General features: G+C 33.9%; 1 protein-coding gene and 1 long non-coding RNA gene across 5 annotated transcripts; both read left to right on the forward strand.

Moving 5' to 3' along the window:
* The first annotated feature begins 111 nt into the window (after nt 1-111).
* LOC146928824 (uncharacterized) lies at nt 112-3058 on the forward strand. 4 transcript variants are annotated; one of them, XR_015005884.1, is made up of 8 exons: nt 112-126; nt 228-272; nt 814-922; nt 1009-1075; nt 1235-1315; nt 1437-1560; nt 1789-1865; nt 2656-3058. It is a non-coding gene; the product is annotated as an uncharacterized LOC146928824 (long non-coding RNA). The 4 variants fall into 4 exon arrangements; XR_015005883.1 differs by having other exon boundaries at nt 814-893; XR_015005885.1 differs by lacking the exon at nt 814-922.
* Nucleotides 3059-5961: 2903 nt separating this feature from the next.
* Nucleotides 5962-7311, forward strand: EXL3 (EXORDIUM like 3). The gene has a single exon (XM_085701001.1). It carries the CDS (start codon nt 6040-6042, stop codon nt 7084-7086), a length of 1047 nt encoding a protein of 348 aa, XP_085557127.1. The 5' UTR covers nt 5962-6039; the 3' UTR covers nt 7087-7311.
* The last annotated feature ends 9246 nt before the right edge of the window (nt 7312-16557 follow it).

Genomic DNA, 16557 nt, shown 5'->3' on the forward strand with positions numbered 1-16557 from the left:
ACATCTCCTCTTTGTCACAATTGCCTCTCATCCTGTAACTTCTCCATTTTTTTTTGTGTATGATTCGTTTCAAGCGAAACTGAATGCCTCTTTGATGGCGTCTGTCAGTCACTACTTTCTCTTATGGTAATTGTCATAGGTTTGATTTCTTCTTCCTTTCACCATTTCTAATTTTAGGGTATTTTGTATTTTATTTTTGGTTTTTGTTCTTCCTGGTTGTTGTGCAGGTGCAGGTAGAATCAGAGAAAAAAGGCTTTTGACCTTGACACTATGTAAGACACTAATTTCTTTTCTTAGTTTAAGTTTTTATTTGATTTTGTCAAAGTTTTGAATTTTTTGAAGAAACAACTCTGGGTTGTTAAGGATTCATTTCAATTTATTATTTGTAAATGCATTCTTTATGATTTTGCTCTGGCTTAAGTTATATGACATATTTTTGAAAGTTGAATCAATGATATGTTGAAAATGTGACTTTGAAAATGATCGCAATATCTCAATTCCTCTGCTCTTTCCTTTGATTGATTCACATTACTATGATTTATTGTTCAAATTTCGTTTTTGATTGACTATGATCTATCGTTCAAATTTCGTTTTTGATTTACTGTGATCTATCTTTCAAATTTCGTTTTTGATTTTTTTTGAAGGAAAATTTCGTTTTTGATTTTGATTTTTAGATTCTAAGGAATAATCATTATCTTTTCGATAGTTTATGAAAAAATTGATTTTGAGTTTGATTTTATTTATCCACTGATATTTTTCTCATTTATTCTCTTCTGCTCATATTTAAAATCACTCTTTTTTTCTATTGCCCAGATCTTCATTTATGACAAGTTACAAACTTAATTCCTCTTGGTATATAAAACAAGAGGAAAGAAGAATTTTTCGAAGATGCAGTACTCTTTTATTTTTGCTTTTGTGTTATGTATATTGCTTTTGTCCCATTTCAGTTTATTTTTTATCTTTTGAACAATGAAATTAAACTTAATCTTATTTTTATTATCTATGCAGAATGCTTAAGGTGAACATGTGATGGATGCAAACATAAAGTCAATAAAATCTTGCGGAAAAGTTGACGGTATGCACATGTTAATATGGTTTATTTACATTCTTTAAATTAAAAATACATATACTATGATTTCAATTGTTATTATCCAAAGTTAAACAAAATCATACCTTAATTTTATATATGAAACTAAAACTGAATGTGAATTGTGTTGATTAATGAATGACATAGGTATTTACAAATTACAACCGAGACAGATGCGGAACAGGGGAAGGTGACAGTTTCAGTGAATATGGATCAATTTCTTATATGGTAGGCTTTGTGAATCAGTTTTTCCACTTACTTTTGCCTCCCCCACCTATTTGATATAATGCTTTTGTGAACTTTCACCTATAATTTGGCTTATATTGTGATTTGTGTGTTTTGGCTGCAGTGAGTGCTCAAATTTCGAGTTCTTATAAGAGGATAATGTATGTTGGTAAAATTAAGACTTCAAGATCACGGGTACATTTGAAAATGTTGATGATGATGAAACACTGAAACACGGTTTGGTGATGGTAATCACATTCCTTTCTTCCATGTGACTAGAGATTCTTCAAATTCTCATGTTGTTTTGTTCATGATTTGTTTCTTCATTAAAATTCATTTGGATCATCACACTGACACACCAATCGGTATATATGATATGCATGTTACCTTTTAGACATGTGGATTTGAGAAGAAGTTAGGCAATTTGGCAATCCTCTAATAATCTAGCTGCTAACTAACCAATGGTGGCTTTGCAGTAGACTCAAGAATCCTGCAGAATTCATCATCGCAAGCAACGATCAAGAGGTTGCATCTCATTTGCTTGGCTTAAAAGGTAGGTTCTTATTGGCTTCACTTTACCATGATATTGTTGCAAAACTCTAAGTGATTTTGTTGCAAGACTTAAGATGGTCAATTATGATGCTCGTGCTTATGTTTCGTTATAATTTGTTTTTTTTAGCTCTTAAATTTCAATTGGGTTGGTTATCTAAAACATTAATGATATCTGAATACGATCCATCACTCTCATGTCACTGCTGTTGCTTAAATTTATATGGATAAGCGATCAACTGTGATGAAAACACAACATATTTTGATGCATGCCTTAAAAACCAAGATACAAATCATACCTAATGAGCAGCAAGTAATTGACAATCATAAGTTGTGTTGCAAATAGACTTAACAATGCGCAATCCGTAATTGAAAACAGACTTAACCATCTGCAGGCCAATTTTTATCGTTAAAAAAAAATACTTGATCAATGCTACATTGAATACAGAACAAAAATACTAACAAGTTGATTTTGTTAGTTTGATTTCCTAGGGAGCCATGCGCTGCCACTATTGAATGTAGGATCATATGACAGTTATTAAGTAATTGCAGCACACCCTTCAATTTGTTAACATTGCAGGCTCTTCTATAGATACTCACACTATCGGTATCCTATGGGTTTATTGTCTTTAAATCAAACTATGGTTTAACTTAATTATGACAAAAGGAAATATGGTTTTATTTTTTCAGAGCATCTTTCTTTTAAGTCATTTTTATTCATTTTTTATAGGTCATTTTTTATCCTTATTCTCTTTTCCTATTTTCAATTCATCAATATTCTTTTTCTATTGTAGAACAAGATGAAAGTGACATTGCTGCTATAGAACTCAAGGTGGAGTTAATCTCAAGTGCAGCTTAATGTGTTTTTTTCTATTGTGACATTGTATATACAGATGTAAATGACAGTGGTGTAGTAATATAGTATTAGAATTATATATTCATATGTAAATGACTGTGGTGTGAGTATCTATAGAAGACAATAAGGATTTTGTGGAAAAATTAAGAAAGATGCACATTCTACAATACCACAACAATGAATGATTGTTAAGACTGCATAAGGATTTTGTGTGTGCAGCTCTTTGGGTTCATAAACTGTCATTATAGCACCAAAGCTTCTACCACCAAACATCCAAAAGATGAGTTCTGTAAGTGAAATTAGTTTATTGATAAGAAATATTAAATTGATTTTATTTCTAACTTCAATTTGATCATAATTAATAAGAATAGTTTTTGCTTGCAATTAAAAAAACTGATACTAAGTTGTTTAAGTTTTTTAAAGTAAAGCACTTAAATATGATTATGTTGAATTTCATTCAACTAATCCTTTCCTTTATTATAAAAACTTAACTTGCCATGCTTGCAATTAGCCCTAAATACTCCAAAATTTTCCTCCTAAGCCAACATTAATTTTGGTTCTAAACTGCTAACCACCCACTACACCTCAAATGCATTAAACATGGCCTTTCATGAACATCCTTCAACCAATCAGCTGCCTTTGATTACCGCTAATAACTGATGAAAATGGCAACAATACCACTGCGATCTCAAATGTTGTTTATCATAAAGTATTTCGTAATGTATGATGATTAAAGTTTAACTCAATCAATGATTAGACTACCTTATTGTTTTATATGTTATCATTGTTGTACAAGTGAATATGTTTAAATTTTATCATATCACTTCTATTTGTTACTATATGTTAATAATGTAGCGACTTATTTGTTTAACTTCTGCTCGGTAGGACCCGTGCGATAGCACGGGTCAAGAGTCTAGTTTCCTCTTTAAACTTCTTGATTAAAAAGGGAAGTTAGAGTAGTCTAATAATTGAAAACTCCAAAGATACCCCTATCCTTCGTTTTTTTTTCCCGCCCTAGAGTACTAGAAATTCCAAATCATATGACGACAACCACCATCATCAATGTAAATGATACCCTCACTTCCTAGGGCCCCACACCATCCTTCACTTTAAGAATCTAACTGTCCTCCATTACCCGCAAATCAATGTCTCCAAAAATTAAAACAGTTTTTTATTTTTATTTTTTTCTCTGTTTCTTCTTTTTCAATAATGCCAATGCCATAGTAACATTTTTACTTTTTTTAACTCTCCGGTAATTTAGCCAACACGCATCATTTTTTTTTTTTTAAGCCAAATAGAGAATATAATAAATAAAAACAAACAGATACAAAGACTGGGAGGGCATTGGACCTGACCCAGGATTAACCTAAACGGGGATACATCGTGATAAATATGTCCAAGTGGTACAACTCTAATCTATCCTAACAAAAAATACACTAATCACTGACGCAACCTAGCGAACCCGCGTAGGGGCGCGAAACCAGATTACAAAAAAAGTGTGAAAAGTGGACATCCGCATAGAACAGTTAGAGTTTTGAGATAGGCGAATGGATTGGCCGTCAACACGGAACCAAACCAAGTGCCAACAACCCCCTGAATCAACAGCAGGCATAAATGCTCTTTCGAACAAACAACGCGTAAAAACTCAGATCGAGGGATGAGTTCAATACGTCAGTAACCACCCTTACGGGTTAATCGAACCGGACCCTTACGGGTTAAACGAACAGACCCTTTCGGGTTTTTGAAACTACCACTGCAAAAAGAGTCCAGATCTGCAACCACCCCAGCCTCTACTGAACAAGATCTAAGAAAACACATACCATATTCACGAAGGCCCAAACAGCAAACAACACGAAGACGGCGACGAAAGGCAGCCTCCCATAAACACCACCAACGACTCAACCGGAACAACCGACCCACACCGAGACCACCAAAACTGAAACACAAACGGCGATCCCGCAAAAAACAAAACACGCAAAAACCTCGGAGGGATTCTTCCACCATAACAAGCAAAACAGAGAAACTGGATCTGAAAAGCAACCCATCCACCGGCAAAACCACATCCACCGACACAACCACAAACCACAACGATCCATACAACACGAACGATCCGGAAGTTGCGAGAAGGAGGATTAATCGTTAAATCTGCAGCTGCCGGCATCGGAGCAGCCATGACTGAGCTTCGCCGTCAAAACCAGTTAGCCATCGCCGATCTGGAAAACAGAAGCCCAACGAGGCCAACACGCATCATTAAAATGTAGGGGAAGTACATTATTTTATTTTTGAAAAAAAAGTACTTCATTAAAATGTAGGGAAGTATTATGCCCAATAAATAAAATGTAGGGGACGTACAATCACCTCATCTCTATTAAGATGTAGGGGAGTATATTTTTTTAATCACAAATTTTAGTTATGGACTACACTTTCCATTTAAAATGTGTCGTTTTAGAAAAAAATTGTTTAAAAATGAATGTCACTTCCAGTTTTTAATGTAATAATAACTTTTTCTTTTCAATTATACACTTCAATTAATATTATTTTTTCTTTAATGAAAAACAAACCAATATTTGATTATGATAATTTGGTAAAATAACACATCTTTTTCTTTTAATTAATACATTTCTTATTATGTGTGCAAAAACCTTAAACGATATTCATTTTAAAAATGTAGAAAGTATAAAAAGTATTTAACTCGTAACTGAAGTATTAGAACATCTTAAATAGAAAGTAATCTTCGTGAAAATGAAAAATAATAATATCCGTGAACAAAATAAATTACACACTATTATTTGCTCAAATTTTGTACTTCGTACGACCAGTATATGAGTCATTTGTAAAAAAATAGCGTTCTAAAAAATTGATCCATTTCATTTTTCAATACAATATTAATTACTTTTTTCAATTAAAAATTTAATCAATATTACTTTCATCACTCTCAATTCAATATTTTATTTCTAAGAAACAAGAATTCACCGATTCTTAACAAGACACTCAAAATTATTATTATTTTTTTCTTCAATTGTACACATTTTGTTAATATATGTGAAATCAACAAAATGATCATTTATAACAGGACAGAGGGTGTAATAATAATGAAAATGGAAAACTTTTTCTCCAAAAACCATGCGGGTTAAACCCAAATAGTTTCACACTATTCCTTTAACAAAATTCTCCCCAAATATAATAAAAAATGAAAACCTTTTTCTTTCGGTGTGTATAAAAAACCCTCACTCTATGAAACTTCACATTTTATTTTTACACTTAGCTCTAACTCTAAGCTCATCTACTCTCACTCTCTCTCATCACTCACTCTTTCCCAAAAATGTTGAAAACCTCACCCACCCAACCACCACCGTACACGGTGGCTTTCCCCCTCACCATCCTCCTCCTCTCCCTTCTCACGGTGGATCCAGTAACCTGCTACCGTCCCTGGCCACAAAACCCTACAAAAAACATAACAGATTACGCCTTCGGAGCTTCCAAGAAATACGAAGGTTCATCTGAGTTTGTAAAACTAAGGTACCACATGGGACCTGTTTTAACAAACATCATAACCGTTCATACAATTTGGTACGGTAATTGGCAAAAAAACCAAAAGAAAATTATACGTGAGTTTATAAACTCAATCTCAGCCAAAAACACACCTCATCCTTCAGTTTCCGGTTGGTGGAAAACCGTTATGCTTTACACTGATCAAACCGGGTCTAATATCTCAAACACGGTTCATCTAGGTCAAGAAAAAAACGACCGGTTTTATTCACATGGTAAAACCCTAACTCGTTTATCTATTCAATCCGTTATTAAAAGTGCTATTAGAGCTAAAACAAAACCATTACCTATAAACCCTAGAAGTGGTTTATATCTCTTGTTAACTTCTGATGACGTGTACGTTCAAGATTTCTGCACGTCAGCATGTGGGTTTCATTATTTTACATTTCCTTCACTTGTTGGTTACACCTTACCTTATGCTTGGGTTGGTAATAGTGAGAAATTCTGTGCGGGACAGTGTGCTTATCCCTACGCTGTTCCACAGTTTATGCCTAATGTGAAACCTTTTAAATCACCTAATAATGATGTTGGAGTTGATGGTATGATAAGTGTGATAGGACATGAACTTGCTGAGCTGGCAAGTAATCCTTTGGCTAATGCTTGGTATGCTGGTGGAGATCCAAGTTTTCCAGTGGAAATAGCTGATTTGTGTGAGGGTATTTATGGAACTGGTGGGGGTGGATCTTATACGGGACAGGTTTTGGATGACCATGATGGTGCCACGTATAATATGAATGGGATTAGAAGGAAGTTTTTGGTTCAGTGGCTTTGGAGTCATGTTTTGAATTATTGTACTGGTCCTAATGCTCTTGATCATTGATATTCTCATCAATGTATGTATGTACGTACGATGAGATATTTTTATATTATTTTTGGTATCACTCTTTTAGTAACTTGTGTTTTGGGGTTGTTTTTGTGGGTTTGTGGTGGGGGTGGTACTGTTGGGGTTTTGTAATTTTTTTTTGTTACGGTTGCTAAGGTTTATCATTGTGCAAATAATGTAATTTTGATTGCATATGATATATGAAAGTATATAATTATAAAACACCCATTTTTGTTGCATTGTATGGTAAAGGGGTATGCATCTTCTATGATTTATTTCAATTTTGGAATTCTAAAAATATAAAATTGATTTTGCATTTAAAATTAATTTGATGCTATCTGGTTGTGGAAATATTGAAGTAACAATTCCATGCTTGGAAGACGTGCGTTTGAAAGGTAGTTCCAAAGTGGCTCTATGACCATCATCCCCCGATAGGGATGCCTAGCTTAATAAACATCGGTGCCTAATAGTGCTCTTTCTTAGAAATTAGAGTGTGGGGAAAATCTTTCATAAACACAACCTTAAATAATTTTTTTTTGGTCGGGGTTCGAATGTCGAACCTGACATGTTTTATGCATTGTTCCTATCAACTGAGTTAAACTCACGAGGATAAAATAAATATTATTTAAGCACATTTGCATGAAATTAACAAAATTAAATAAAAATTATTTTAGTCACATTAATTGATATTTTCTAAGTGTTTTTGGACACTAATTAACGGAAACAAATAAAGTATAAATATTTTGAAATTTGTGTAGTCAAAGTCATTTGTAAGAAATGTGCAGTCAAAGTCTTAAAAATGTAAAAAATGATGTTTTTTAATATAAAATTTTTCTTTTTCATTTCTTTAACTAATGTAGACATTTGGATATTTTTTTAGGGGGAATTTGGATGTCATTTGATCATTTTTTGTCTTTTAATTGAATTTAATCTTCAACAAATTGTTTAATTTATGTTTACATAGAAGTCTTGAAGCATAAATCATTTTTATTAAATTTATGTTTGATTTAACTTTTGGATAATGTAAAATTGATTCAACGGGTAAGGAATTAATTTTGGCATAGTATAATTGATTTTAATTTCAAACTAATTTAACGTTTTTGCCTCTTCAATTCAATTTTCAATGAAGGTATTTAAATATAAATTATTTTAAATGTTTGGTATCATGTTTAATAACCAAAACTTGAGTGGTTTGTTGTAGTTCTTACAAACCTATTGAGATAACAAACACATTTATTTTTAACCAAAATTAATTTTACATTATACATATGTTTCAAATCACAATTAGGTTGATGAAATGACAATGACATTGTGATTACTCCCTCCGTCCCAGAATAACTGACCCATTTTCTAAAACAAAGTGTCCCAAAATAACTGACTCATTTCAATTTTCAATACAACTTTCATCATTCCCAATACAATATAACACTAAATAATACTACTTTTATCATTCCCAATACAATATATTCCACTTTTCCCTTTATTTATACACTTTTCTTAATCTGTGTGAAAAACCAAAGTAAGTCAATTATACCGGGACGGAGGTAGTATATTGAAGCCTTGAAGTGTTGTTTTTGCCAAAATTAGTGGCATATTGCGTTATTTGGATTGTGTTATTTGGACTTTAGGCAACCAATTTTATATATCATTTCTCAATACTTTATATCATTGAGTGTGTGCATCGATTATGAGATGAGACAACAAACACTTAACAATTTAAAACTCAGAAATCGTATAAATATACACTGTACATATATGTCGAAATTTATTTAAAAAAACATTTCTCTAATCATTTTCATTAAAATGATTACAAATGCTGCGTGTGTGTGTACGATTATGATTATACCCAGAAAAGGAATTCAAGTGGGTAGGTGATGACAATAATAACAAAATCAAATTAGATGGGTTTAGGTAGAGTTTAATTTTATTTTTAATGGAATCAGAACGGTGGAAATGAATTGTACTATTGAATAGGGATGCTAGTTGCTAGATATGATTGAATGTGATGAACAAGGACATACTTTTGTAGGTGTTGATGTTGCTCCCTCGCAATTGCCTATTTCACTATTTTTGTCCTTGTAAATCTAGTAAGGGAATCAAGCAAGGTTGTCATATTCGTGAGTAGGCATGACAACAAAACTCATATTTGTGGTTATCCGTCCGAACCAAATTCAATTTGACGGGTTTTCCTCGTTTTGACCGGGTCTGAGTATAGGTTTGGGTTGTCATCGATTTCAAAACATGGGTATGGGACGGGTAACGGGTATATAGGTACCCACCCCGAACCCATACACAAACCCGTCCCGAATGCAGAAAATTACTTTATGTTGATATACCATATTATTTTGTTTGATAATTGCTCTGTTATAAAAACTAACATTGATATTTAAAGGACCAACTAAATCAATCGGTCTAACAAATGTTAAAGTGAACATATTGTTGGATAATGCATTACAACATTTTTCTAGGAGTTGCAAAAAAACTTCTTTTTTTATTTAAAAAAAATTATTCAATGCAGGGACGGAGATGGGGCGGAGATACCCGAACCCGTCGGGGACGGGGATGAGATTCAATTTCTCATCCCCGTTGGGTATGGGTAGGGTAACGAGTAAGTATAAGTATATGAGAATTAGGTATGGGGACGGAGAATGTAAAACCCGTCCCCACCCGCCCCATTGCCATGCCCATTCGTGAGTTTATATAGACTTAAAAAGGGTTTATATACTCGACTTGTAGACTCGTATGAGTTTATGAAAAATTAAAATTGACTTTAATATCATATGTAAGTGACACATAAATGACATTTGTATTTATAATAGAACATCAATTAAGATAAAAATTAAAATTTCAAACTCCATAACTATTTTTTTAACAAAAATAAATTATATTAGAGAAAGCAAAATAGAAAAGTAAAAATACCATAGATGAAACAAATCCTCCACCATAATATCATGTACACTATGTTTTCTATAGATCTTCTCTGAGCCCCAGTCAAACTCTGTCAATCCACCGTTAGTCCTTCATAATCAACAGGAAAAGTAACATCATCTTCAATGATGTCTCATAACTCATCATCAACTTCTAATATGTGACTATACATCTTCCTTTTCCACCATAAGAACTAAGAAGCATCTCCATTGAATGATGGGGGTCTGATAGTTGTTCTTCAAAGAGGTAGAAGTGTTGGTGTTGTAATCAATTTGTATGGCTGCAGCAATACCAGTACCACCAGTACAAGAACTCACAGGAGTGTGATCACCAAACATGATTAAAGGTTTATCCCATGATCTTCTCAGTGACACAGTTAAGTGGCTGAGCACATACCGTGCCCTGCTACCAATTGAAGGTGAGAAAAACACAAGATGGTGAGGTTGAATTATGTTGAGAGAGAGCAATTTATACTAGTTCCGCTCATAAACCGAGTGTAGTCTAGCCTCCTTGAACTTCCAAGAGATTTTCACTATAATCACTAAAGATTACATTTTCGCAAGCACACAAGCAAGAGACTTTTACAATCTAACTTAATCAAATAAAAGATTGTGTGAGATTTACACTTTATATAAAATCAAAAGTGTAAGCACTACAAAATAGAATCGACTCTTAAAACTTAGGAATTTCTAAGATACAAAGTTTGTAAGAAATTATAAGTGTAAATACACTTTAATTTTGACAAAGTAAGAGCACTTTTCAAAATATGCAGAGTCTTATTTTTCTTCAAGTCTTCAGCTTCTTATATATAGGGAAATCGGAGAGACGTTTGAGAGGTGCCAGCGCATTATTTTGAGTCCTTGAGAATCTTGATCATAAACGTTGGAATGTTTCTTGATTTGATTAATGTTGTTGAAAAGACATTTGAAATTATTTTGCTTCAAAAAGTATTATTCGTTTCATTCCAATTGTCCTTGAAGTTCTTTGTCTATTGCTGCACGTGGTCACAAGAGGACACACTGTATTATCTGCATCTGATAATGATCTTTTGAGAAGATGGAAAAACTAGTCAGAGTTTTTTAATGTTGATGTGGCTTCCAGAGTCTGAATCCTTTAGAAACTACACTTCTTTAGAGTCTAGGTCTTCAGAGTCTGGTCCTTAAGAAGTTACACTTCTTCAAATTTTGATCCTTCAGAGCCTAGTATCCTTCAGATTCTTTTCTAGAATTTCAACTTCTACTCAAATTCCAAATGCTCTTGTATATGTTCTTTCTGTACCAAAACATGATTTAATACATTGAATTTTAGTCCATGGTCTTGCACACTTGAATGTGCTTCAGAGGTTGCATCAGCTTCTGGACAATTAGAGGCACAAATAGGTCCTGAGCTTGTTTAGGAGTTGAAGCATCTTCAATTATCTGAATTTCTACAAAGATTTCAACTAACTCTGACATTTTATTGTTAGGCTCTTTGTCATGAGATTCGTCGTGATTGATTCTTCCACTGTGTTAGTTTCAGAGTTATACACTATGTATGCCTTTGAGCGTTCAAAGTATCTTAAGAAGATACCATTCTGAGCTTTTACATCAAATCTTTTTATATAAACTTTATTGTTCAAGATATAACATGTACATCCAAACTAGTGAAAGCAAGATATGCTTGGTCTTCTTCCTTTGAAGAGTTCATATGGTGTCATTTTCAGTATAGGTATGATATAAATTCTATTCTGAACATAACATGTCGTGTTTATAACTTCAGCCCAATAGTACTTAGCCATATCAATTTCATGAATCATGGTTCTAGCCATTTCTTGTAAAGATCTATTATTTCTTTCTACAACTCCATTTTGTTGTGGAGTTCTAGGAGAAGATAATTCATGAAATATTCCATGTTTTTTCACAAAATTTTTCAAATGGCTCATTTCAAATTCTCTGCCATGATCACTTCTAATTTTCATAATCTTTAATTCCTTTTCATTTTGTACTTGAGTGCAGAATTTATTAAACACATCATATGTCACATCTTTAGTTCAAAGGAACTTGACCCAAGTCCATAAGAAGGTTATGTTTAGCATTTTAGTGAGAGTAGTTACTTTTACTAAGTTACCAGTGAGTTGAGGTAATTATTTTAAAGTGGTAAAAGAATGAGATGTTTTAATGAGTTAAGTGTGTGGTAACTTTTTTGAAATAAATGGCAAGAGTTTTGAGGCCCAATAAGAATAGAGTTACCCTAACCCATTTTTGTGGTATAAATAGATAACTCATGAGAGGAAATTAGGGTTACACTCATTCATTCTCACATTTCACAAATATAGTGTGGCTAGAGAGAGAAAGTAGAGAGATAGAGAGAGAGCTAGAGATAAGAACAAGAGGAGACCCAAAGGGAGATTCAAGAGGAGATCAAGCTAGGATCAAAGGGGAAGTGGAGATTTGCTTAGGATTGTGAAGAGAAGAGGTAAGGGGGGTTGGGTTGATTCATATAATCACTTATAATTTAGTTTTAGCTTATGAGTCATAATTGATTTTGTGAATTGATGATTTTATATGGTGAAATTTGTGCTCCTATTTGATGTGTAATTATTAGTAGGGATGGGAATAGGCCAGGCCGGCCTACAGGGGCCTACGACCTAGCCTACGACAGACCAGACTAGGGCAGACTTTTTTCTTAAGTAGAGAAGGCCTAGACTTTTTTAGAAGCCTATTTAGCTTAAAAGGCCAGGCCACATGCCATTCAAAAAGCCTCTTAGGCCTATTAGGCCGACCTATTTAAGTAAATATGAATTAAAATAAAATTTGAATTAAAATAAAAATTTGTTAACTTTCCAATAATTTAATCTTATTAGTATACATTAATCTTTTGCATATTTAAATGCGTTATTATAAACTAAAATTGAAATATGATACAATATATAGTCAAATTTCCCAGAAACTCATGTTGATTATCAAAAGAGAATTCAATCTAATTTCTTATTTAAAGATGTTCATATGAAATAGGCTTTTAAACAGGCTAGCAGGCCGTATCAGGCTTTCATAAGGTCAGGCTCAAGCCTAAAAAGTAAGCCTATGACAGGCTGCAGGCCAGGCTTAGGCCTTCAAAAAATTTAACAGGCCAGACTTGGGCCTTGCAAAGCCTGGCTCGGCCTAGCCTATTCCCATCCCTGATTATGAGTATGTTGAAATTTGTATAAATGAAGTGTGTATATGTTCAAGTTCATGCTTGGGGTTTGAAATAAGTTGTTTTGATGATTTTTGCTTAATTGTGTGAAAACCTTAAATTTTGTGATGATTATTGTCCAAACATGTTTCAAATCACTTGATATATGATTGTATATATTTGTATGTTGTTGGGGTTTGTATTGAAATTGACTCAAAATTTGATGGATGAGGAATATTGTTGCTAAAAATATAAAATATTTGTTTCAAATATGTTTTGTATCGAAAATATATTTATGGAAAATAAATATATTTTTGTACCGTATGAAGGAAGATTTGAAGCAAATATATTTTGAAAGGGAATATTTGATGCAAATATTCTTTCATTGAAGGAGAAAAAAAGAAATGTATCCTGAGCGAGATATCTGTTCCAAATTTATGAGTTATACTTCTCTATAAATATAAATCTTGTATCAGATGAATTAGAGAGAGTAGAGAGCTGAAAACAACGGTTTAGAAGCCAACACAAAAACTAGTGTTTGTAGAATTTGCTCTTGACAACAAACACTAGGGTTGGGATTCATTCACCTTGGAGAAACACTACTGGGATTGAGTCTCTTGATCACGGGAAGAGATTGAGACTTTGGGTAGAATTATGTTTGAAGACTAATTTTTGTAACCTTTTTTATATCTCTTTGTAAAGTTACTCATCATTATAGTGGAACAGAGAACTGCTCTCTCCCCCGGACTAGATCAATATTGGACCGAACTGGGTAAACAAATTTTTGTGTCTTCTCTCTTTATTTCTACTTTGTTGTTCTATATTTTGCTTGTGTTTATAATTGTCACCACGTTTGTTGGTGTGATTTTTCGACGAATTCACAACAATTGGCCCCACCGTGGGGCAAGGATCAAATCGATAATCATGCACTATGGATTCGAAGTGGGATATCGAGAAGTTCACCAGAAGTAACGATTTTGGGTTATAGATGGTCAAGATGGAAGCGGTTTTGATACAACAAAAGTGTGCACAAGTTTTGAAGGGTGAAGGTGCATTACCGGTCACAATGTCACTAGTAGAGCTGTCAAAACGGGCCGGGCCGTATGGGCCATTTAGCCCAATTAATTATAGGGCTTGGGCCTTAAATATTGAGCCCGAATTTTAATAGGGCTTTTTAGACCGGCCCTAAAAAGCCCAGTGCCCATTAGGGCTAGCCCGAACAGGTCGCGGGTAGCCCGCATAACAAAAAATATCCTATAAATTATATATATTTTTCAAATATTACTTTACTTAGTTGATTATCAAAGTAAAAAATAAAAGTGAAAATTCAATGAATTAACACAAATATTAATGTAATATAAAATTATATTTACTTATTTCGTTATTTATAATTTTAAAGATCGAATATATAAATATCTATAACCATAACGTATCTAATTTATTTAAAATTGTTTTCCTCGCCGTTTTAGTTTATTACGATTGTACGAAAATGTATATATTTATTTTTGTGCTAGGCATTATTTAAAAATATTAAAAATATTATTTATAAAAAAAAATTATAGGAGTATTTTATAGTAGTTTCTTTTTTAAAAAAGAAATGTAATTTTTAATACGGGCCGACCTGTTTAGCCCGCGGCCCGTATAGGGCCGGGCTCGGTAGTATATTTCAAACCCGTTTTCTAACCGGCCTTTTGGCCCGGCCTGATAAAGCCCGAAGCCCGTTAGGGCCGGCCCTAAACGGGCCGCCCGTTTTGACAGCTCTAGTCACAAGCGGAGAAGACCGAGATGGTGGACAAGGTTATGAGTGCCATTGTCTTGTGCCTCGGGGATAAAGATTTGAGAGATGTAGCAAAGGAACCAACCGCGACATCGATGTGGTCAAAGTTGGAGTCTTTGTATATGACAAAGTCTTTGGCTCATCAGCAATTCCTAAAGCAACAACTCTACTCATTCAAGATGGTAGAGTCAATGCTCCATCATGGAGCAACTTACAGAGTTCAACAAAATCCTTGATGACTTGGAGAATATTGAGGTGCATCTTGAGGATGAAGATAAAGATATACTCTTGTTGTGTTCTCTACCGAGTTCTTTTGAATCTTTCAAAGATACCATGCTCTATGGAAAAGAAGGCACTGTTACCTTGGAAGAAGTTCACGCGGCTTTGAGAACCAAGGGGTTGACCAAGTCCAAGGACTTGAGAGCTAATGAAAACAGTGAAGGCCTAAGTGTTTCAAGAGGGAATGGTGGAGGTAGAGGTAACCGGGGAAAGAGTGGTAACAAGTCAAAGTTTAAGTTCTTTACTGTAACAAGATGGGTCACTTCAAGAAGGATTGTCCGGAGAATAATGGTAACTCCGCACAAATTGTCTTTGAGGGTTATGAGAATGCGGGTGCTTTGGTGGTGTCTTGTTGGGAGGATGAAGAAGGTGATGTTTCTAACATTGGGAATGATGCCTTGTAGAGCGGTGTTCGTCTGGAGAAACGTTGAACACTCAACATCAGTCTGGAGAGACGGTGGTAAGAATACTCATGGTCAGTCTGAAGAGGCGGTGGTAAGAATACTTGTGATCAACCTTTGAGGTGGAGTATCAAGGTGAAAGACATAGTGCGATTTACGCACTTGCTAGTTGAGGTAGAGAAAACTCAACTTGAGGTGGAGTTGATGACACTGAAATGGTACAACTATGGAGACCTTGGGTGCTAGACTCTAATTGTGATCAAGGAAATTCTTCAAGAGGACGAAAGGCATTTCGGGGTTTGAAAAGTGTATGGCATGACTTGTGAGATTATTGGAAAAGACCAAAGGTGATTGGATGTAAGGAGATATTTAAGGAAGCGGGAGACATTCCGTGGTTGAAGAGGTTATGGTGTATACTTGTGGAACTACCTAAAATTCCTAATGTAATTGGATGCAAGGATGATCTTCAAGAAGGCGAAAGGCATTCCGATGGTTGAAGAGGTTGGGTGGAAATTGTGGAGCTACATGGTGTAGTTGGAAGAAAGGGAAAATGAAGCATGGAGAGAGCAGCAAAGTGATTAATGGTTAAATTGACATCATCACTAATTTAGAGTCAAGGTGGAGAATTGTTGAAATTGACTCAAAATTTGATGGATGAAAAATATTGTTGATAAAAATATAAAATATTTGTTTCAAATATATTTATGGACAATAAATATATTTTTGTACCGTATGAAGGGATATTTGATGCAAACATTCTTTCATTAAAGGAGAAAAAAAAAGAAACATATCTTCAACGTGATATCTGTTCCAAATTTATGAGTTATATTTCTCTATAAATATAAACCTTGTATCAGATGAATTAGAGAGAGTAGAGAGCTGAAAACAAGGGTTTAGAAGCCAACACAAAAACTAGGGTTTGTAGAGTTT

The sequence above is a fragment of the Medicago sativa genome, chromosome 4 (genome assembly GCF_051527215.1).
Source record: "Medicago sativa cultivar Bolivia chromosome 4, Bolivia_mono, whole genome shotgun sequence".
Lineage (NCBI taxonomy): Eukaryota > Viridiplantae > Streptophyta > Magnoliopsida > Fabales > Fabaceae > Medicago > Medicago sativa.